General features: G+C 37.9%; 1 protein-coding gene across 1 annotated transcript; it reads left to right on the top strand.

The window, feature by feature from the left end:
* Window positions 1-1,277: 1,277 nt before the first annotated feature.
* LOC139716700 (uncharacterized) lies at window positions 1,278-24,138 on the top strand. The gene is made up of 9 exons (XM_071628233.1): window positions 1,278-1,316; window positions 3,047-3,185; window positions 4,082-4,143; window positions 4,698-4,841; window positions 5,472-5,551; window positions 6,568-6,700; window positions 8,749-8,901; window positions 9,341-10,144; window positions 24,013-24,138. Exons 2-9 carry the CDS (start codon window positions 3,074-3,076, stop codon window positions 24,136-24,138), a joined length of 1,614 nt encoding a protein of 537 aa, XP_071484334.1. The 5' UTR covers window positions 1,278-1,316; window positions 3,047-3,073.
* The last annotated feature ends 1,106 nt before the right edge of the window (window positions 24,139-25,244 follow it).

Genomic DNA, 25,244 nt, shown 5'->3' with positions numbered 1-25,244 from the left:
GGTAGCACTAAGCAGATGTGGTGTAAACACGGTGTGCTGACATAGAGCCGTGATGGTCGTACATGATTTTGTTATAAATTGTTTTGTGTTTTATCATTTGAGTATTCATCTGGTTACTAACGGAATAAAAGATTCAAGACTTGCTTTTCACCACAAGAAGTCTGCCATCTCTCTCTCTCCATCTAAGGTCTACGAGTGCGAATGAGCGAGAGGTGGGCTACATATATATATATATATATATATATATATATATATATATATATACATGTACACACACACACACACACACAAAGCTCAACATTAACGGTGGCCACCTTGCCACCAGAAATCCTTGTCTGGCAACAATTTTTTTATAAAGTGACATTGTTTGTATAATCATTGCATTCATATATATGTAATATATCAATACATTACGCATAAATTATGTACTTGTATGATACAAGTATATATCATATGCATATTGTATTAATATATCACATACATGAATACAATGATTATACAAACATACATATTACATACATAGTCCATTCATGTATATACATACACTGTACATTCACTATATGTAACCTTTGTCCCCATTTAATTCATCAGGTAATGCACTGTGGTCTCACTCTATGCATACAGCATTTTCAAACGTAGTAATCCTTGATTAATCCGCCAGGATAATCACAGTTGATTGATATTCATGCTATAGATAAAATATATATATATATAGAAGTGTAACAAATTATTAATCAACTGTGGTTATCGAGTCTGGGCCTATATAACATACAGCAATTCCATCCTGAAGAGGTTATGCTTACACCGTGCTGTTGGTATACACTTTATTCAAACAACGTTGTCATAAAACAAACAAACAAAAAACACGTGTCTCTTTAGCTAGCTATCATTTCAGTTTGAAAGAAAAAAAAGTAATCTTACAGTGAGGAAACTTGTAGAGAAGAGGGACATAAACCCCCACTTTGTGAACTTAAACAAGGCAGAGCGCAGCTAAACGACATATCACTACAAAATAATCATTTCATTCAGCATTGTGTTCAGGCGAAATCATTCAGGTGCAACGGGGACAAACAAGGTCTGGAATGTGAACTAAGTTTTTAATGTATTCCCGTTGCTACAGAAAAAAAAAAAAAGATATCGTGTGAAATGATAGCTGTGTGTATGATATTCGATCAAAGTGCAAAGTTTGCTACATTAACCTGTGCTTCTGCAAGGGAAACGCGTTGACAATGATTGCTATAATACAGCCCTAGCTTTAAAAGTCTACTGCTGTGGTGGTTTAAACTCCGAGAGAGTGCCGTGTTGGGACGGGTATTGTAAGTAATCTGTATCTCGCTTCGACATAATTGTCCAAATATTTTTCTTCCGTCGGTGTTCTCCTAGAGCTGTATCTTGACTAACACAAACTATGAAAAATCCTAGCAATAACTTCTGTTCGAGTAAAATTTAGATTTCCAATTAGATCGTATGCTTCCTTAGTGACAGTGGGAGCTTCTTTGCAGTAGGCCTCAGTGCTATAGATGTCCTTAAAGGACAAGTTCACCTTCATAAACATAAGGATTGAGAAAATGCAACAATATTAGTAGAACACATCAGTGAAAGTTTGAGGAAAATTGGACAATCGATGCAAAAGTTATGAATTTTTTAAATTTTTGTGTTGGAACCGCTGGATGAGGAGACTACTACAGCTTGTGAGTCATATGCGTACAACAGTATCAAGAAAATATAAAAGAAAATTCAACATATTTTCATTTTTTTCGCATAATATAAGAGCAATTGACTTGCCTCTTTCTAAAGGCAGGGGGAAGAATATTACCCATAACATTTATCGGTAGCGAGTCAGGGGAATGTGTACTTTTTTCAAAAGATGGAATTTTGTGAAATTCTCTTTATATTTTCCTTATATTGTTGTACGCATGTGACATCTAAGTTATTCATACACTGCAGTAGTCTTCTCATCCAGCGGGTACTGCACAAAAACTTCAAAAATTCATAACTTTTGAACGGATTGTCTGATTTTCCTCAAACTTTCAATGATGTGTTCTACTAATATTGCTACATTCTCTCAATCCTTATGTTTATGAAGGTGAACTTGTCCTTTAATGTCCTCAATGTCCTCAAGTCCTTACTTGTAGTAGGTTATTGCAATATGTGACCTTTCTGTATTTTATTCTGTATTTTATTTAGCAACATTTGATTTGATCTTGTTCGTTTTAATCGGATCCCCCAGTTATAGTATGGTCTAAAAATATCTGTACTTATGCTTCCCCTAATCTGATTTTACCACGGGACCTGCGGCTCTATACAAGCTTGCTTTTACGCAGGCCCCATCATATTTTTCGCATTATGATCTCAGTTTATAACTCGCATGTATACCGACCTTGTGTATACCAAGACAAACTTTCGAACATTCCGGTGAAGTTCTATTTTGAATTATGTTCTGTATAGATTTCGTATCAATTTACTTTATATTGTGATATATGTGAGAAATATGAAAAATAAATTGAAATGAAATAGAGAGTGTTAATGGAGTCATTGTATCAGTCTTCTGCACTTTGCGGATGATCCGGTACGTTCATTATATTTACAATGTATGTATTGATACAACTCCATCAATGTTGAATTAATGGTTGGTTATATGTTCAAAATACTGCACCTCTCATCCAGGGGTGTACAAACTGTAGTGACCCAACGCCGTCGCTCTCTCGGATTGCGTGTTCATAATATGCGATGTGCACCACCGAACTGCACCTGTCGCACTAGCTTGCGAGTTGTACATTTTACGGTTGTCCGAAAAGTCAAAATGCGTTAATCATTTTACCCCAATGTCGTGAGGGAGTGAAATTCAAGATTTGTCGAAGACCTCACAGGTCGAGGAAAATTAATGTCCCCACGACCTGTCGTGTTCAGATTATGCTACACAATAATAGATCAGCTTCATATTTTAATGAAACATTGAGAAGAATACGCATATCATCGATTCATATAAATCTTAAGGGTATGACGCGTCATTCTATTCTACTTCGAATCATCTTTTTTTTTATAGATAAGATACTATTTGTGAGCAGAAGAGATGGCGAAGCCCTTAAAGGGGAAGGTCTGTCTGGTGACGGGGGCTACTCGGGGTATCGGGAAGGGCATCGCACTGCAGCTGGGCGGCGCTGGTGCTACAGTTTACATCACAGGTAATACATAATCAAATTATGTTGTATTTTTCCTAATCACCCTAATTACCTGATTAATAAAGATTCTCCCTCTGTTTTTTGAAGGATATTAGGCTCATACCATCTGCAAGGTTTTAGCCTATTAATATGCAATATTCCCTATTCGATATAGCAAGACTCGACACTAGTCATGGCTCGATAGCCCGGGGCCATTACTGAACGGACGTCAGGCCACCAAATTTTTGGAGGCCCGATCTGGCAACTATAAAATCTAAAATTGGTTGTTATATGTTTCCTTTGTTTATTTTAGACCAATGCATTTCTTTTTCTTTCCACCAAAATTTCGAATTAAAAGATTTCAATGGCCCGAACGGGCCACCAAGAAAAAAAAAGTAAGCTTAAAAGTAAACTTAATATTGATTTGAAGTGAGTATATCCAATAGTGAAGTCATTAGGCGTGTTTCGATCCCTCTTACGTCATTTAGCTGATATTTCTATCTATCTTTCCACTGACTTTATGGCATACAATTGTGTTATTTATTTCGGTACTTAATTCATGTGAGAGGTACCCTGTTTATCGACGGTATCGACAAAGACCTGTATAAACATTCGAGAAAAAAAAGGGGTCTAACGTAATTAATATGTAGAAAGTCATAGAAGCGGGAACATCACAAGATAATATATATATATATATATATATATATATATATATATAAGAATATATCGCCATATCTGTTACCAAATTGTGATGACACCTGCTCGCTATCAAAAGAAGTGTATGGCTATGCATGTCGACTCTAATATAATTGTTCATATACAATCGATGATTGTGGACATGATATCCTTCGATATAATTACACGAGGCTTTCGAAGTTTCCTTTAAATACATTGAGGAGTCTTTTCCCCCGCATAAATAGGTCGGACTTTGAGGGTGAACGAAGGATCTATCAGGGGATCACTGGAAGAAACAGCAAAAGAAGTTGGGTATCATTCTAGCTTTTATATACCTCTTTCTATAAGTTTATTCTTGTGAGACTGACAATTCCCATCAACCTTAGGAATTTTGAGAGACATGCGCATTACGACGTTCAAAGCACAAGAAGCGTAAATTGTCTCAAATGAGCTATATGTATAGTAACATAATATAGGTGTTGGTATTACGAATAGGGAATTATTTACCATGATTTGCACGACAAATGCATGGTAATGTGTTGGACGTATTAAGATTGTTTTAGAATATCTGGATCACTACACTAGATCGATACGGTATATGGAACTTTATCGTCGTCTGATGTGACTCGTAAGTTTGTATGGTTTTGGGGAAAAAATACTGGGAAAAAGTTCGAGAAAAGTAGCAATTTAAAGGAAATCAAAGCCCATAAAGATGTAGCTACAGGATAGCTAGGATAGCTAGCACTCGAAAGCAGTGTTCATTCAAATTAAGGTATGTGCCGTCCGAGATACAAGGAAATGCGCTATATCAAAATCAAGTCTACGATTACAAAACTATTGTTGTTATCGCCATAAACTCAGGTGGCGGAGAGAGGGGGGAAGTGCATACCAATCCAATGCGACCACGCCCACGAAACGGAGGTCGAGGCCGTGTTTGAGAGGATCAAGAGAGAGCAGAATGGTCGACTTGACATTCTCGTCAACAATGCTTTCTCGGCCGTTCACGTAAGATGATTTATCCTTGCATGTCGATGTTTTAATCATGACATTGCGTCATTGAGAAAGAAAAGAATAGATGGTGATTATATTGTCATGATTGTAACCGCTTATTTTGACACTTTTTGAATTTCTGCTTCCAAGGTAGCAATATCTTCATCTTACTCCCCCCTTTTCTCTCTCTCTCTCTCTCTATGATTTGATATCTTATTTTTCTCTTTTCGTTCTGCTTCATTCTTTTCGTCTTCTCCCTGTCCGTTCGTTTTCCTTTCTCTAAATACTCTGCACTGCGATTATCCTTTCAAGTTATTTTAGAAAATTAGACCGACATAATATAACTATAAGATACGACTGAGTGAGGAAAAATGAAGATTAACTTGTGCAGTGACATGAGAAAGAGACCAGTTGAGGAGTACGCATTTTCGTTGATACTTCGAAAAGAATGATGTTGATCGTAATAAAGGATCAAATGCATGCTGTGTAGGGACATAGTCCACAAAATTTATAGCAATGCGTTTTGCAAAAATACTGAATAATCAATATATCTTTATTGCTTGTATTAATACAGCGCTATCAAACGCAATGACACAACCCCGCTTCTCATTAAACTTTACTTTGTTATTGCTTTAACTGTATTAGGCGATTACTCAAGTGTCGGGGACGCCATTTTGGGAACAACCAACCCAAATGTGGGACGAGGTTAACAACGTGGGTTTAAGGTAACCAATAATGAATATCGATATCATTTTTTGTAATAATCTTGTGCCAATGCTTTCATATCTTTCGCTTAATGATTCCAACCGCAATATAGCCTATATCCAGAAAAAAAAAAAAAAGATAACCATGAAGGCGCAAGCAGTTCTGACGTTTACGGGGTGCGGAAAGTCAAAAGGGTAGGAAATAATACCTCCGAGACAAGCCGTCGGTATTTATAAAAGTCCTCAACATGGATTGTATTGTCGTGGTATATGCTTTCTTTTTTTTATACCCCCATTCCCATCAAGTCTTATGCGAAGTGTGTGGTGTCAGCAGATATCTCAGCATAAACTACGAGTTTTGTTGTGAAAATGTGAAAGCATTCTGATTAACCCCATCCACAATCAATATTCCTCTTGTCTCAGTGAACTGAAAACCCCATGGGGGGGGGGGGGAGGGTAAAAATCGCATCAGTGCTTGCAACTATTGTTGATGGTCATTGTTATTGTCAGTAAGATCATTGGAATTATTGTCACTATTGATATCACTTATACGTCGGGTGATTTAGTCTTTTAGACCTGCTACTAATACTACTGGTATCCAATCTGACAATTGGGTAACGAGTTCTAATCATTTTAGTATGCAGCCACGTTTATGTGCCATATGACACTGGTGATGATGATGATGATGATGGATGAAGACTTTTCATGCGTTATCATGTCTGTCACAAAGGACTCTCCTGGCGAAGAAGGTGAGACATCTTCCTCACCTTCAAATTCTTCATTATCATTTTTTTTTGAAAAGAGCCACGATTGACTGATAACACAGAGTTCCTGGAACAAAAAAAAGTATTGAGTTCTTTCTTGAAAAGACGCCCATTTGCAGGACTGACATCTCCGTTCTCAGTTAAAAAACAGAATTCAAACCAACGTCATAACTACTTAAGAGTTATGAATTACAATAAATGGGAATATTGAAAGTGATTTAGATTATAGTATTACCAATTTGATGACTCATTGTTCATAACTGCCCTATACAGGAATCACTACGTGTGTACTGTACATGCAGCCAAGCTGATGGTACCAGCGAAACAGGGACTTATCGTGAACATCTCGTCAATAGGAGCAATACGATACCACGTCAACGTGTTGTACGGTGTGGGGAAAGCGGCGGTGAGTATTATACGCATTGATGGTATATAGTATTGGTTTACATGAGGATTGGGCTTTTAACTTTTTGCAAGATACAAAGAAACCATTCATGAAAGAGTATAGAACATACCATTCTAAGAGGACTTCAAAGTTTATTTGATGGAAATCGGTTTTGGAATGGCTGAAACATCCAAAAACAAAGTGAAACAAAGCGATCTCAATAAAAGGTGCCGGTCCCACCTTCTATTACGATCGCTCTTTATATCTCAGCCATTTCAAAACAAATTTTCATGTAATAAACATTACATGTTCTTTCATATTTTCGAAGAGGTTAAGTCTCATCATCTCACCGAAAAATGACAGAAACCTGAAGTTAGGTCTCAACCAAAAATATACAATCCCTTTAAAGGAGATTCTCTTTGGCATGAACTTAATTTGCTGTGTCAAGTTGTGTTGCTTTGTCTTGCTCTATACAGCAAATGACCAAATAATACCGAATAACGAATAATTTTACTAAAAAATAACAAAAAGCCACTGTAGACAGTGATAACTTTATCGTAAATGTTGCGTAATTTAGGCCGTAATCACACACACACACACACACACACACACACACACACGAGATTACCGTTATAAAGATGTTCAATTCAACGCAGGCAAAATAGCTACAAAAGGCTGTGCAGCACAAGAAAATTGCTGTTTTACGGATGGCAACAGTGCAGAGATCTTTTGGAAATGCTGTAACCACACTAAAAAGTATAGGCCTACACTTTGATCATGATTAGCCTTAGTCGAAAGAAATAATACAATGACTATAGGGTTAAGATCAGGTGATCAAGGCGTTATGCAACAGAAATAGCAGGCCTCTAGCACTGCCGAATTTCACAGGCCTATACCAATAAATATACAACATGGCAGGATACACAGACCATTATAACAGATTATTATCCATACAGAGGATTTTTAGAGCCCAAATACAAGTGTTATTTTGTCGACGCACCTCATAACCTCCAACCCACTTAAAAAGTTTGTTGAACTCGACCAATATTTTTTGCCGAGGCGACCAATATTTAAAATATTGGACGGCAAGAGGGGGATTCCCCAAAGTTTTTATAAACTGCACCGTATTGGTAGAGATATAATAATACGAGATGACCTGAAATAAGAAGTAAAAACGTCTGTGATTGGTCAATCACGAATTAACTAGAATATCGTTTCTTCTAAAATTCTGTGTTTATACAAACAAATTTCATATATCAATTAGTTGAAATTGTTTTTCACACAATTTTTCAAAATATCACTTTCATAACAGGAAGTTAAATTTAGGTTTGATGAAAACAAGTTGCATTTTTTGTGCATGCAGGCGCAAGGCGACGATTGATCTGCAGCTCTGCATGCTCAGCGCTACTGCTAGATAGCCCGCGCGCGATCAATGTAGCCGGCCGCCGCCGCTGCGCTTGCATTTGCATGCGCGATATGCATATTACAGTTACTGTACATGTACGTACGTGTGTACAAGTACGTTATATACAGCACAGTATAGGACTAGTTGTGGTAGTGGTAGCCTATTCGATCTTTTACGATCTACTGTAGATGTGACGTGAATTGTTTCTCAGATCTCGGATAGAAATACATCTAATTCTGGTCTAAATTAGCTAGATCTCGGTCTAACAGTAGCATGACGGCTACCTTAGTTGGATACACAGATCACTGTTTTATCAGAGACTGAAGTGGATTAACTTGCACTGAAGAGTGTACATGTAGGACCTACCATACCCCATGTCAGGATCACTACACAGTAGGAACAGCACTCGGAGTCGGAGACAGAAAGGGTAGGCCAAAGTGAAAACATTCTTTGCTAAAATCCTCTATAGGATAATAATGATGATATTGAATGTCCTATTTTCGATTAATACAAGGAAATATTGGACTCGCTGAGCAAAATATTGGACTCGTCTTCGACTCGTCCAATATTTGTGCATAGCTCGTCCAATATTTCCTTGTATCAATCTCAAGGCCATCCAATATTATATAAATACTTTACGAATTAAAACTCATATTGATTACAGGTAGACAAAATGGCCTTTGATTGCGCCCACGAGTTGAAAGAGCATAATGTGACCGTGGTGTCCCTGTGGCCGGGGGCAGTGCGTACCGAGTATGTGGAGGACACATTTACTGATCCGGACATGATTTGGGACATCGGAGACGTCAAAGTGACCGTGAGTATCAAAAGTGTGGAACACTATAGACCGATGAATATACAGTATACTATATAAAACTGGAGAGTGAACTTCGCTCTTGCTGCACCGACACCCAATGGCTCAAATACAATGATGAAATTGAATCTTGTCTCTCAAAACATATGTCTGACCTCACTGCTCGCAGGAACAAGAAAATAGGCAACATCACGAAGAAACGTCAAGGGTCTAACAGATTCAGGCGACACACCACACCCACTGATGTATCCTCCACTTCTGTCGTCAACCTTTCTTCTTCTCCCCTTTCTCAAGCAGAAACGTCTCTTCTCTCAAAAGGTCTCAAGTTTTGCCCCACTCCACCCAAGGTTGATGAGATAGCACTCAGCCAAGACCTCTCTACTTTCTACCGCAGGTTACGCCTCAAAGAATTTTTCTTGATGAACCCCCTTCTGCTCCTGAGCCCTTTCATCAAAAAAGCTCATGGATTCCCCCCAAGAATAGAGTTCCCTCCCTGGAAACGTACATCGAAGCTGTCTCATCTCAAGTCCACTCCGCAGATACCCTCGACATTGCATCACATGACAATCTCCCAAAGGAAGAACGCCAGGCTCTCTCATCTCTCAAAAACAGGTCTGACATCATCATCAAGCCCGCAGACAAAGGATCAGCTGTTGTAGTAATGGACCGCCAGCAGTACATCGATGAAGCCATGAAACATCTCCGCAATCCTTCCCACTACACACTTCTTGACTTTGATCCCACCAATAATTTCTCCCAACAGATCCAGTCGACACTCGATGACATGAAGGAACATGAACACCTCACCAAGAAGGCTCACAAATTTCTTTCCCCCGTTAATGCCAAACCTGCCCGATTCTATCTCCTCCCCAAGATCCACAAACCTGGCAATCCCGGTCGTCCCATCCTCTCTGGAAATGGTTCCCCAACAGAGAACATCTCCCTCTTTGTTGATCACCACATTAAACCCCTTGTCTCACTCGCACCCTCCTACATTCATGACACACCAGACTTTCTCAGGAAACTCGATGACATCAAGGACCAGATACCCGAGACAGCAATCATCGGTACTTTCGACGTCTCCTCTCTCTACACCAACATTCCCCACGATGAAGGTATTCTAGCCTCCTGTGAGGCTTTGACTTACAGCGGTCATTCCAACCCCTCCATATCTCACATCAAATCCCTCATGTCACATGTACTGACGAAAAACAACTTCACATTCATGGACAAGCACTACCTACAGGTATCTGGCACAGCTACACTGCAAAAACAGTGGTGTTAGATTTAACACCACTGGTGTTGAATCTAACACCGGCCGAACTTCAATAAAGGACCACACCATCTGGTGTTAAAGTAACACCGTCTGTGGTGTTAAAATATCCAACACCCATGGGTGTTAAAGGGTGTAAAAATATACCAACACCAGCCTCGGTGTTTTTTCAACACTTAAGAGAGTGTTAAGAAGTTGACACCATAATGGTGTTCATTTGACATCCCAACACCAGTTATGGTGTAAGTTCAACACCCGTGGTGTTAAAATATACCAACACCAGCTTTGGTGTTGCTTAGATTATTGATAAGTTGACACCACTTTGGTGTTCTTTTGACACCCTTTAACACCAATGACGGTGTAACTTCAACACTATTTGTTGTTAGAATCTATACCCCAACACCTGTCATGGTGTTATTCTAACACTTCAAAGTGTTATAAGTTTGCATTATTTGGTGTTTATTTGACACCACAGAAGTGTTGATTCAACGCTTCAGAGTGAGAAATAAATTCCAAGTGATGCCAACTTATTAACAATTTGAAGTGTCGATACCTCGACATCATTTCACACTCTCCACATTCAATCGCACAAAATAACACAGTAATGTAAATAGGTGAAAGACAGTCACGTGCTACTAGGTTGATCAAAATATTTAATAAATTCTGTCTGTCACAACAAAACACAATAATTCTATTACATGTAATGAAAGCATCATCTCTACAATATAAGTATCAAAATGGAATACCTTTGACCCTGTCAGTTGGTTCTTTGATTATCTATGCAAATGAGGTACATTATGGCTATTGTAGGCTAAAATATCAAATTTAAATACTCACTCTGAATACCTTTGGCCTTCTTGGCACTATCAAGTTGAATTTTCAAATGAAATTGATACTAGTATTATATCTTCTTGGGTCTATCATTCAAATGTTCAAATTGAATTGCCTACTCAGCTGTATAATTCAAATATTCAACATAGATCATCCAGTCTGGTTGTAAAATGTTAACATAAAAAAAAATATACTCTTTCTTTTGATCAATGCTATTGCAAGTGATGATACAAGCATGTGAAATTCTGATCATTTAAATATTCAAATGACACACATAAGGCCTTCTTGGGCCAATATTTTCAACTCGAACTGGATGTAATTGATACCCCCACCTAAAACTTAGAGAGTTAGCTCAATTCATGTATTCTTGTATGCCTTTTGTTGAAAAAAAAAGTACAATGTAACAAAAGTTGTTACCATAGCAAGATTACTCAACAGTGAGATCAGTGTGCGACTCATTTTAAGATTACACTGGTTACATGAGCGAAACCTCAAGTCAAATGCTAGAAAACTGAGGGAGCTCACCCAATTCACAGTATTTTTTGTTTGATTTTCATTTTAAAAGATGGTTGCCATTACATCAGCACTCTGTTCAATATTTCAGGCCAGATGCTCAGAAACTGAGGGAGATTGCATAATCAACTGTTGTGTAAGTTTTTAATTTGAAAATGTCACTGCCATGATAACTTTCTTTGACCGATACAAAAGATGACATTTGCACATTAGCGCACTACAGTGGTCACGTGCCAAATTTCAAGTCAAATGCCTAAAACATGAGGGAGTTATGAGTCAATCACAATATCTTCGATTGCTTTGTATTAAAAAAAAAATAAGTTAGCATGGCAACGCATTGTTTAACATTGACGAGAAAAGTGTTTTGCACATCTAGAATTTATCTTGTCACAATATATAGGTGTCATATCTCAAGGTTATTGCTAAAAATTGAGAGAGTAAGCTCAATCCACTTGTAGTTTATACGATTCTCATTACAAAATACCATTAACTTGACAACATACTATTTGACAATGACGAAAAATAAAATTTGCACAGGTACATAATACAGTGGTCACATGTGCCAAATTTAAAGTCAAATGCTCAAAATCTGAGGAAGTTAACTGAATCCACATCGTACTTGTGGATGATTTGTATGAAGATGCTGTTGCCATGGAAACGGATTTATGACCCCCACAAAAAGTGTCTTGCATGATAACATATTATCATAGTGACCATATGTATCAAATTCAAATCTAAATGCTACAAAAAAAAAGAAACTAAGAGAGCAGCGTGATCCACACAATTTTGTATGATTTGTTTAAAAACTGCAATTGCCATGGCAACAGATTTCTGGACAATCGAATTTCAACAGAATTGATTTAAAACTGAGTAGCTTGATCCACATTCTGTATTTGTAATCTTTATGAAAATTTGATGTTACCATGGTAATGCATTACTCCATACTGACACATGTAAACTAGGACATGTAAAAATTACAAGGTCGTTGTTCAATGTCCCCTGGACTAAAGGTAATTACCTCCTCATCAAAAACTGTCATCGACTAATGGAGAGTACTGCTTCATCAACTGTATACAACTTGTATCATCAGTCTCTATCTCGGTTCCTCCATAGAACTGGACTTGGAGTATCTTCACAGTTTCATTGTCACAATGATGATTCTTCAAGTGTCTTCTAAAACCATTGAACGAATCAAATTATGTCCATACACAAACCCCCTGGGCGCAATTTATTGTTTGTCCATCACTCAGTCCATGTTCGTATGGCAAACAGTGAAAAAAAAGCAGTTTCAGTGGGAACTCCTAAAGAATGCATCACTTCATTATCTATTTGAAAGTTTAGATCTCGGTTCACGAACTCGGGGTAATTCCAAATGTCCAAAGGTTGATGAGAGGTTTTGCATACCGTAGACAAAACACATATTTAATGTGCTTTGAACAATGTGTCAAAGGCACTCTGAATGATATCACCAGGGCAGGGTAGTACCAAGTGGTCAACAATGAAGTAATATTGGTACACATGTATGTTATCCTTCTGACGTCCTCTGTCAAGCAAGCTGCATCTTCTGATCTTCAAGCAAGCAAGCTGCATCAAGAGCTGCATCTTCTTCTGCTTTCCCTCTTCAAGTGGTGATCAAAACTAGCATCAGGCTGAAAATGTAAGGAAACAATGAAAACAAACAGACATTGTATGAATCTATTACAAATAAAATCTAGACAAATTTGACTGTGACCTTTATTTCGATTCCATAATGCAATTTGATAGACTCAGTCATACATAGGCTTAACACATTTTATTCACATTTATGATTATTTTAACAGATTTCAAGCTATCACACACACGGAGGGATGGACTACTCAAAACCATAACAATTCAGGCACCACTTCTTGGCAGAGGATAATAAATGGATCTTATTCCATTTTACTTAAAGATCACTATAATTTCACAATTAAAACTCACTTATACCTATTTTTTCTTAAAGAAGCTTTGAAATTTATCACTTTTCTCTTATTCGTGACTGATCAAAAAGCAACTTCAAAATTTCAGCCTACATATGGGGAAGACAATCTGTAAAGTTTAAGGATCGACTTTAAAGCATTCACGAGTAAAGTTCTCGTCGACATCAGGACATAACCCTGACAAAGGCAAGTGCGCAAAAATATTCACAACATCCAAAAAAAAAAAGTTAACCTGTGAAACATTGAAAAGCAAGTGATCTTAATAAATTACATAGTCCAACAACACAAAAAACCCAGAAAATTTCCCTTGACCTCTAATTTATTTTCTAATACAAAAACAGATCATAGAAAGTAGAAAATGCAAAATCAATTAAACTCGTAAAAATCAATTTCATTTTCAGAATACCAAAGTACTGTGAGTTCTAATTGCCTGTCCAAAATGACTCATAAATGCTTGTTCAGATATGATGAGTCAAACTCCGGCAACATTTTAGTGCACAAATCAATGCGATATAAGATGGTAAAAAACAAACAAATAAACAGATCAAAATGCAACAAAACAAAACAAAAACACTGAGGCAAGAGGAATATATTTTGCCACACTGTGGCAAGAAGTTATGGTGCAATCAAGCTCAAAAGTAAGTGAAGATACAATGTCATGAGTTTATCTTTATCTTATTTTTTTTTTTAAGTCATGTGCTTCATTAACATAATGAAAGTGACGAGGTTCGGCGCACCGTATCTGAACACTAAAAACGTCAGGGGGTTTGTCGCATCATATATGAACAAACCTTATAATCATGTAGACTTACCTTTTGAAATCGGATAAGGTAGTCTATAGCCAAAGCCACAGCAATCTTGCACAATCCTTGCGCCCTGGTTCACAGGTGGAAGCAGATAGAGTACAAGAAGGATTTGCAGGTTACTTACATTCTATGCTGTGTTGTAAGAAATGCATGTTATATACAATATATTCTACGACTCATTAACAAAGTATCCAGGTATCAACAGAAATTATCAGTGAATTGCACTGCATAATCAGGGAGCATTAAGTAAAAAATATGATCCTTCATGTAGGATGAACCCATGGGTTGTTGTGTGACTTCTTTAAAAAAAACAAGAAAAAAAACCTCTTCTTTATTTCACCAGCATCTCCAAAATAACAAAATTACGTTACATATTGATTTGTGACGGTGAACTTTTATATTACAATTGAGTTTGGTGAAATCCATTCATCTGCCTTTGAAAAATCAAAGTCACAAGATATTTCCTGCATTTTTTTTTTCATAATGAAGGGCTCCTGACCCTTGATTATTGACCTCATGACCCTTATCGACTCCAGGGAAACGTTTGATAAAATGTATTGTCAGATGCAAAGATTTCAGCTACTTATAACAGTTGTCACCAATGACAAGTTTTGTGGAACGCCCCCTGGATTTACATAGCCTTACCAAGTTTCATTCACAGATGATTGTTTTCAACTTGCGGCATGATACACAAGAAACGATATTGGATGGATAGACATCTAGAACACAAAAAAAGGGGCTTTCAAAACCTATAGTATTGGGCATACCCTGACTGCTACCAGGTCTGGTGGTACACTATTTGATGATTGCTCCAAGTCTCAAGAATCCACATCAGTTTTCCGCATGTGTTCTCCCAGCAATCTCAACAGCTTGACTGTGAAGGCTTTCCTCTTGCTAGCTTGACAAGACCTTCCACCAAAAACTGGCCACTGCTCAAAAAAGCTTGGCATCGTTGCCTGGGAGAAGGAGTGAGAAGTACTGTTCAACCTGCAAGTGTAAGGACCATGAACATACATAATTATCAAGTGGCTACAAGTCCACAAACTGTCAAACTGGTGCGCAAGGTGTGATGCACTGGCTTAGGATTCAAAGTACTGAACATCCACATAACTGCACTAGTGTATTTACTGTATACAAGTGCATGAAACAGATTTATCTTGTGTGCATGAAAGATTTGATCAGAACTGCAGAAAACAAAGGGTTTTGTTCAGGTGGCTTCAGATTAATTCAGTCGGTGATTCTATCATAATACCTACTTGAGATATGCTCATAATTTCAAGTTCGTTTTAATTAGCCACGGGGGGGGGGGGGGGCAATAATATCCTGCTTCCAGGTATTCATCATCTTTATGCAGTGTACATTTATGCAAATATTATTTGAGGAGAAATGGAAAAATCAAATGCCATTTTGCAATTGATCTACTCTCATTTTCAAGGTTTTTTAGATAGATAATTAAAGTTCTTTTTGCAATTCTGTCATTTTCAAGATTCTCAAGTGCACTATTGCCAATATCATTAAGTGTGGCAATTTATATGGGGAAGAGGCATATTCCAGAAGGGATTTTTTTTTGTCAAGAGATTATTTCAACAAATACTACCATCAAAGTAGACGTATATTCCCTCACCTGAATCATGAAAAAAGCGATGATACATGTAAGTATTCCATTTTGACTCATTTGTGAAATTTAGGATCAGTTCTCAGACAGAGAACAACTGCCAGTTATTAATATGGGCTGTGATTCTGTTTCTCGCTACCCTTGAACTCGCACCTTACAATTAGATCTAGAGTCTAGAGTCTTAACATGGACTCGGTGGAAATACCGGTTTTACATGCATGTGACGTCATCAACTTTATAAGAGCATATTCTTATATAATGTAAATTTGTAAGCGGTTAGCAAACTCATAAATAGTAGTACTCATATTAAAAACTAGTTAGTAGATTCTAACGTAAGATCCACGCGCAAACACTAGCGTCCTATATAGGCCCCTACGTTCCTACGTGTACACTGTAGTGTACTGAAAACATCACGTAACCTGTTGTGATAAACAAAAATCGGGTCGGGAGAACCCCCCACCCAGCCCCTTTAATCGGGTATTTACGCTCTTTTTAGAGCGATATTTGCTACTAGTACCTAGTACTAATTTAAACCTAACAGTTTGGACCTAGAACAGTTACAGTAGGCCCTACAAAAAATATAGTAGGCCTAGGGGCCTACCAGTATACCTACGAACATACCGTACAAACCTACGAACATGTACACACAAACATTGTTCGAACTTCGTCTTCGTGCACGTCAGTAGCGGGTAATGATTTGCGCACTAACAAAGATTCGCACCAGAGCCTCAGAGGTAAGAAAACTACATCAATAACAATACAAAATGCCACGGAACCTTTTATATTTAAAATTTGATGATATTTTTAAAATGCAATTATTGGACAAAGGAACCCTCAGCGAAATTCGGACTCAATGCACCGCATGCAGCGCGTTGGTGTTATGGCCTATTATGTATGGCAAACACTATAGGCTACATGTACTTAGTATGCTGCGCTACATAGTATACTATAGTACATTGTATTACGTGCGTGCAAAGACAAAGTTGTCTATAATATGCGATGAAATCCGTGAAAATCATGCACATCGTTTATGATAGAAAATAACTGGTACAGGAAATAATTACCTTAAAAGATACTTATCCCCGCTGACAGACTTAGCAAAGTCACCATCATAGATTCAATGTCATTTTTAGCCCCAGACGACATCGAAAACCTGACTATCGCGATGACAGACGTTGACGACTCCGCGCCACAGCAACAAATTTCAGGCATTGGCATGTGTAACCAATGAGATCATCGGACTGCGAACACGTGACTTCTCTGGTGGACAACTAACACCGATACGGTGTTATTAGTGAAAACCCCCTTTTCATGACAAAACTATAACACCACTTGGGTGTCATTTTAACACCGAGAATCTAACACCCAATGAATGAGAGAATGTTGGTGTTAAATTAACACCGAAGGGTGTCAAATTGTGTCAATTTAACACCAAATTTAACACCCACAGTTTGACACCCGGTTGGTGTTACACTTTTAACACCGCATTTTTTGCAGTGTGGGTGTGATAGTGTTGAAGGCCTTTAACAATTACTGGCAGTTGCTCTTTCTTGTGAAAAAAACACTTACAGAGTTTGCTTGTCAGATGAAAAGGTGACGGCAAGGCAAGGTGAGTTTTCAAGAAAGATTTGATATTTCTTTTTCGAAAGCTATTCAAAATGATGATTCGGCAGGCAAACAATACCATAGCCTAAAACATTTAACTCGCTTACTATTGGATGTTTCTGATACACCATGTAAATGTCTGCCTGCATTTGAACGAAATTACATGTATATTCAAATAAAATATCGTCTTGTTATGGTAGTAGAGTACCAGAACACTGCTACACAAGAAGTCCTAATCCTTCTCAGTGCTTACATCCGTGGACATTTTTTTTTCGACGTCCCTCTCAGGATTAGAAGAAAAAATACGAGTACCTGACAATGTCTAAGTTAATATGATTACAGGGTCCCCTTGACGTATAGTGCTAACACTGAAGAGCCTATCACACCCTGCATGGGTGTTTTAGACTATGCTATCGTTATTACTGCCTGATGTTGATATTGTTTGCAATGCTGCACGTGGCCATTTGGGCTGTGAAGGAAAATTCGTGAATTCAAATTTGGCGTACAGGACGTAATCCCAAACCTGCAGGATTTCAAAAGAGGGTGGATATATATTACATATATATATATATATATATATATATATATATATATGTATATGCCTGTACATATGACACCTAATTTCACAACGGTACTCAACGAAGCTGTTTCGTGCTGATTCCATATTCCGGTAACACAAAATACGACACCACCACGTCTTAAACTCATACAGAGGCCTTCTTTGACATGATTTTAAAATGACAGTTCCTCTCTCTCTTCTTATATTCTTTCTCTAATTCTCTGTATGCACACACATATTTTCGATATGAACGCTATATGTATTAGAATTTAGGAATATCGGGGTACTAAAGGTAGTGTATATATAATTTGATGTGAGTGTGTGTGCGTGTGTGTGTGTGTGTATGTGTGTGTATGTGTAGTTATGAACCAAAACACTTATAATGAATGCAGAGTCAACGTCAGTTTGTGTATATGCCACTTTCAAAGCCAGTCTTTATAAAGTGTATTGACAAAGCGATACACTGACCCCAAAAGCATGATGTCATTTCACCGTCTACTGTGTTGACTATAGTTTCGTGCACTGTGCAGAATTCTTGGCACAGATACATGCACTATGGAAAACGTGCTTCAAGCCATTAAGAATATTCAGCTTTCCTCCATAGTGGTTTCAGAACTGCATGACACTCCTGGTTGTATTTTATTATGCGGGAGGGATAAAGAGCAATGTTTATTATAATGTTTCTAATCAGCGGAAAAGGCTCAGTAAAGTATTACCCATAATGAGAATCAATCTAAACGACTACTCTACGCGATGAAATAACAGGTTAAACATGTGAATAATGTTTAGAGTGGAGGGTTATCAAATTATCCTTCCTTTCAGCCGGTAATCGAAATCTTACACATTAGCTTGATTACAATGTGGAAAGTTGGGCTCCGGGGTTGCGCTACCTCGTGATGCCCGCCGTTTTGGTACGGAATGATAACTATCAGTGTGGGTAATAATGTTAAAAAAATCAGGTCGCGAATTCTTCATTATAATAATTTATAAGTGCTACCCAATTGACATGATATATAGAGTCGATGTACACACACGCACAAACACACATACACACTCACGCACATACATATGTATAATATGATATAATTATGCATATTATACATATATATATATATATATATATATACACATATATATACAGTGCACTCTCTCTCTCTCTCTCTCTCTCTCTCTCTATATATATATATATATATATATATATATAATACACATTATATACATAACCAATGTTCGAAGGCAGCGTTTGTTTCAATAGTTTCAATTCAATCAATCCCTAATGCCATCATTAATGTCATCCTAGGCGATTTTATTATAATTTGGAAAATAACATCTTTATATCTCCCTCTCCCTCTCTCTCTCTGTGAGTGTGTATGTGTGCATGTGTGTGTGTGTGTGTGTATGATAATATGCAATATATCATGTATATTATACTGTATATTAAAAAAGCATGCAATTCAGCAGCACAAGTGAGAAGAATACAGCTGCTTATTTTTGTTCATATTAATTTCATTGTAAAAATGAGCCTGATATATCAGAGAATGAAATTCAAATAAAGAATATCATAAAAATAAGTGATGTTCAATCAGGACGTGGGCGAACATGATTTTACAATATTCCGTATCCTTTGCTGTACTAAAGCCTTGGAAATACAGTAACATTCGTCGTGGGATCCAAACAAACCTGATTTGTACACATTGTAATAGACCATTTCAACGTCACTCGTCAGTGGATGTAAAAATTCGAAATTCCTATTAAGCATCACAGCAGTGATTCCATTGGGAGGAAAAAAGGAAAAGAAACTAAGTCTATTCCTGCTTATTATAATTGATGTCGCCACAAGACGCGATAAGAGGTTGAGAGGCCGGCAGCACAGAGTAAAGGGATGTGGTCCCTACGGGATAGATAATTATCATGGTTTCAATCGAATTGTGCTCTGTTGACATGGAAACGGATATGTCGTTGAAACAAAATTTGAGAGAACAATCGCATGCAGGTTTGACGTATTAACTCTCAGGAGATGTTCTAGACCAGGACGAAAAGGAAAGAAAAAGAAAAGAAAAAACAACAACAACAAAACAAAACCCCAAAATACAAAAAAAAAAGAACCAACCAAACAAACAAACAAAAAAACAGACTGCCACTCGAACCGTGCTTATAACCTCATCAACATGATCAACAACTACGATCAAGAACCAGTGGTGTAGCAGGTGGAATCTTATTGTTACGAAAGCTGCTAAAAGTGTGAAACAGGGGGTGATGGCTAAGAATTACTCCTATACGAGTTATATCAGGACATCCTTTTTAGTCTAGCAGCCAGAAAGGGTCCCCGTGCACCCCCCTTAAAACAAAATTCTACGATATGTTCGGAGATCGTCAGAACCTGTATTTTCCGAATCCGGTTGTCGCCAGCGGAAAAAAAGGTTGCGCGCGCGTCTAATTTGCATATTTCTAAGATGGGCGCCGCCCGTTGCTAGGAGACGGATTATTTTTGAATAACTTTAGTTAGGAATAACAAATTACCATAAAAATGGTATCATTTTGAAGAGAATTAAATTTCCTACAAGCTGATACCCCATTTGATGGGATAGATAGATGTTGTCATGAAATATTAAGGAAGGAATTATGTTTTTTAGCATTTTTCTAAAAAGATAGGGAATTTGGTTATAATGTTCTTTTCCATACATTTAATATGCATTTACAAATAACATTTGAATTTTCCTATAATTATCCCCAAAACATAGCTATTATCATGTGAAAACGGCTTTCCAATACATCAATTCCTTTAAAAGTTACACGACATTAAAGGGGATATGGTTCAATAGGTTTTACAGCAATATTGAAGGGTTACAATGTCTCCGCGCGCAATTGCGTAGGTTCTGTATGTGGGGTTTGTTGTAGATCACTGCTATCTATTGATCAAATCTCATCGAAATCGGCGAAGAAAGAAAGAAAAATTACACTTTCTATTCCTTATATGAAATAAAAATGTTTTTTTTTCTATTCTGTGTTACCAAACTCAATCCATTCAGCTTCCCATATGAACAGTTTCTTGTCTTTTTGGATTCCCTCCAAGAACGTGAAATTAATCACAACTTATCTGATATTAAAAAGTTAAAGAAAAAAAATTACGTGACAGTTTCCTCTTATTGTAAGATTAAAGTGAAAGAAAAAGAAGAATCTTATGCTAAAAGCGCTAAGAAATAAAGAACTTGTTAAATGACCTTTCAGAGTTTAAAATGAAACATGGCTATCTTATTTTTTTATAACAAAATGAAGGGAAGTATCTGTGTAGTTCATGTCGGCCCATACTGGGTTACATCATAAATTCTTCAGAAATGGTCCCCGTGCATCCCCCCCCCCAAAAAAAAAAATCTACGATAGGTCAAAGGTCAAAGATCAAGTGAAATACATGCTCTCCTATTCATCCAATTAAACCTAGGTCAAGGAAGGTGACCATTCAACACATTTGTGACAAACATGCCATTATAATATTTTGCCAATTTTGTGAAAATGTAATCACACATTGTCCACATGTACTATAGACCTATTAGGAGAATCATGCATTATGGCGGAGGCATACCAGTCGTCATAGCGACATTTCTAGTTTAATATTACAACGAAGATTACGACTACTATTAGCAGTTGGTAATTAAGTGGTGTACGAAGACTAACTCAAACAATACATCATTATTTGAGTGGCTATAATGTACAATTGATAAAAACCCAATAAATCTGTTTTTTTTTTTTCAGGTTATACAGTGCGTATCAAAAAAAGGTAATCCAACTTTGGCGGGCTACTACTTTACAATTGTCAGCTATGGAGAGCTCAATGTTTTAATTCTAATGATATCACAAACCATCGAAAGCTATGCTGCCGGCTGAAAGCAATAACAAATTTACTTATTGTATATTATAGAAAGAATGGCCACGCGAAAGTAACAAGATTAATGCTCTGTTACTGGGAATTTGAAAACAATAATGACATTGTTTCCATTCCTGTTGTGTCGTTGGTTGTTGGCGTGTTTCCTTTCAAAGAGTGAAAGTAGTAGTAGGTTAATAGATGTCGGCGTTAAAGCTTGTACAATATAACAATATTGGTCACAGTTTATTATTCCGAAGGTTCATTTTTTCCCCCAAAGGTTCATTATTCCGGAGATTCGTCATGATATAGATAAACGGGCCCAAATTAGTTATTGCTGAAAGCAATAACACATTTACTTCTTGTATATTATAGAAAGAAAGGCCACGCGAAAGCAACAAGATTAAATGCCCTGTTACTGGGAATTTGAAAACGATAATGCCATTGTTTCCATTCCTGTTGTGTCGTTGGTTGTTGGCGTGTTTCCTTTCAAAGAGTGAAAGTAGTAATATAGTAGGTTAATAGATGTCGGCGTTAAAGCTTGTACAATATAACAATAGTAGTTATAGTTTATTATTCCGAAGGTTCATTTTTCCCCCAAAGGTTCGTTATTCCGGAGGTTCGTCATGATATAGATAAACGGGCCCCAATTTGTTATTGCTGAAAGCAATAACAAATTTACTTCTTGTATATCATAGAAAGAAAGGCCACGCGAAAGCAACAAGATTAAATGCCCTGTTACTGGGAATTTGAAAACGATAATGACATTGTTTCCATTCAAAATTCAAAATGGTCACCTTCCTTGACCTAGGTCTAATTGGATGAATAGGAGAGCATGTATTTGGGAATTTTAGGACTTTAACTTGACTTTGGCCCTTTCATAAGTTTATGCATTAAGTAATTTTCAAGGTATGGAGAAAAAGTGCAATTTTTGTATTGAGTAGAAAATTGTTACCATTTTCATCTGGCCTTTGACCCTAAAATTCATAAGAGAATCACTGTCAGGCAGAACATGCATAAATATGTACTAAGTTTCAAGATACCATGAGCCACTTCCGAGACATGGAGGAAGAAGCAAGTTCAGCACTTTCTCTTGATCCTTGATCTTTGACCTTTTTGGCAAAAAAAAAAGAAATTGCCAGAGAATCTCTATTTTGGGTTATACATGCATACACCAAGTTTAAGTCCTGCTGGCATTGCATAAATATGAGGGAAATAGTAAAATTTTGAAGTGTTGCCCTTGACCTTTGACCCCATGAACCCCAAATTCCCTAGATAATCACTTCCAGTCAGTACATGCATAATATATACTATGTTCCATGAAGATCTCTCTCTCTAGTCACGTAGCATACAAATATGCAGGTGTGGTTCGGATGAGAGAACGCCATTGTCTGCGGTCAGCGGCAGCTCTGGTAGCCTCTGTAATGCTTGCTCCAGTCACCTGTTTGATGTCATCAAGCCAGCTTGCTGCGGGTCTTCCTCTTTTACGTTTTCCCTCAACCATTCCCTGGATGATTGTTTTCTGCAGGCAGTGATGTCTGGTAGCATGGCCAAAATATGTCAATTTTCTGGCCACAATATCAGCCCGTAGTTTCTTTTCCACTCCAAGCTCCTCTAGCACCCATGTATTTGTTCTTCTTTCTTTCCATGGTATCCTCAGTATCCTACGATAGCACCACATCTCAAACGAATCCAGTCTCTTCTTGTCTGCTGACTTCATTGTCCAGGATTCTGAGCCATATGATGCCACGGCAAAGGCTGTAGATCTTAGTAGCCGGACCTTGAGGGAGGAAGGGAGTTTACTTTTCCAGAGCTTTGTCATACTTTGTACCATATTCCGGGCCATTGCTAGTCTTCGTTTAATCTCCTGTGAGCAGTCCCCTTTGGTGTTTATGATGGAACCCAGGAACTCGAAGCTTTCCACCTCTTCAATGGCATCACCATCTAGAGAAAAGACACCATCTGCAAAACTCCGTTCTCCATCTACAACCATGATCTTAGTCTTTCTAGTATGCAGCATTAGCCCCCTCTCTTCACTTGCTATTTTTACTGCTCTGAGTAGATCCATCAATTCTCTTCTGTTGTTACAAACCAGGGTGGTGTCATCCGCATACCTGAGATTTGTTACCCGTTGGCCACCTATTGTCACTCCACCAAGGAAATCTCCCAGGGCATCTCTCATAATCCGTTCAGCATAGATGTTGAAAAGCTGGGGCGATAGTATGCATCCCTGTCTGACACCTCTACCAATCTTGAACCATTCTGTGTCACCTCTGCTTGTTCGTACTGTAGACTCTTGATCTTTATATAGCTTGCTAATGAGCTTCACTATATGGCTAGGAAAACCCATTTCTCTCATAGTGTTCCATAATTTTGCATGACAGACACAATCAAAGGCTTTGCTGTAATCTATAAAGCACAGGTAGAGTGGTACAGAGTGTCCTCGGCAATTCTCAATGATGTTTCTGATGTTGATGATATGGTCTCTCGTGCCTCTTCCTGCTCTAAAACCAGCCTGCTCTTCAGATATCTCATTTTCCATCTGCCGTTTCATTCTGTTGTTGATGATCTTGAGTAGTATTTTGCTGGCATGGCTTATCAAACTAATGGTGCGATGGTTTGAGCACTCCTTTACATTTCCTTTTTTAGGTATCGGGATAAAGACCGCTCTTCCCCAGTCCTCGGGCCATTCTACATTCCTCCAGATTCTGTCACATAGTTTCCACGTGATGTTTATGCCTTCCTCACCAGAGGCTTTCCATAACTCGCCTGGGATATCATCCCAGCCTGGTGATTTCCCGTTCCTAATTTCTCTCATTGCTTGGCGCACTTCCTCCAATAACGGGGATGGTTCTAACTCTTGTTCCCCTAGGTTGCTGTTGGCAGAGTCTGCCTGGGTCTTCTGCTCGTAGAGCTCCTTGCAGTACTAGGCCCATCTGTTCTTTATGTCTGTGCTCTCTGTTAAGGTGGTACCATTTCTGTCATTGATGACATCTGACCTTGCTGATGGTTTTTGAGTCATTTTCTTTGACCAGAGCATACACCCTCTTAGAATCACTCCCTGCTCTTTCTATCTCCTCACATTTTCTCTCAACGAAGGCACGTTGATCAGCTCTAACTGCTTTTGACACTTCTTTGTGTTGTCTTCGCCACTCAGCCATATCCCCTCTCTTCCTCGCATCCTGTCTCTTGTCAGCAAGTCAGTTCTAATGTTGTTCTGGATAACCATGGTTGCTTCTTCTTCTTCTTCTTTGGGATGACCTCCTTAACTGTGCTTAACACTGCTTCTTTCATTCCTTCCCACAGTTCATTGGGAGACAGCTCTTC

Source organism: Diadema antillarum, unplaced genomic scaffold, assembly GCF_040938485.1.
Source record: "Diadema antillarum isolate AM-2024a unplaced genomic scaffold, OU_Dant_1.0 scf00000007, whole genome shotgun sequence".
Lineage (NCBI taxonomy): Eukaryota > Metazoa > Echinodermata > Echinoidea > Diadematoida > Diadematidae > Diadema > Diadema antillarum.
The sequence above is the reverse complement of the archived record's forward strand: the minus strand, read 5'-3'. Positions and strand labels throughout refer to the sequence as shown.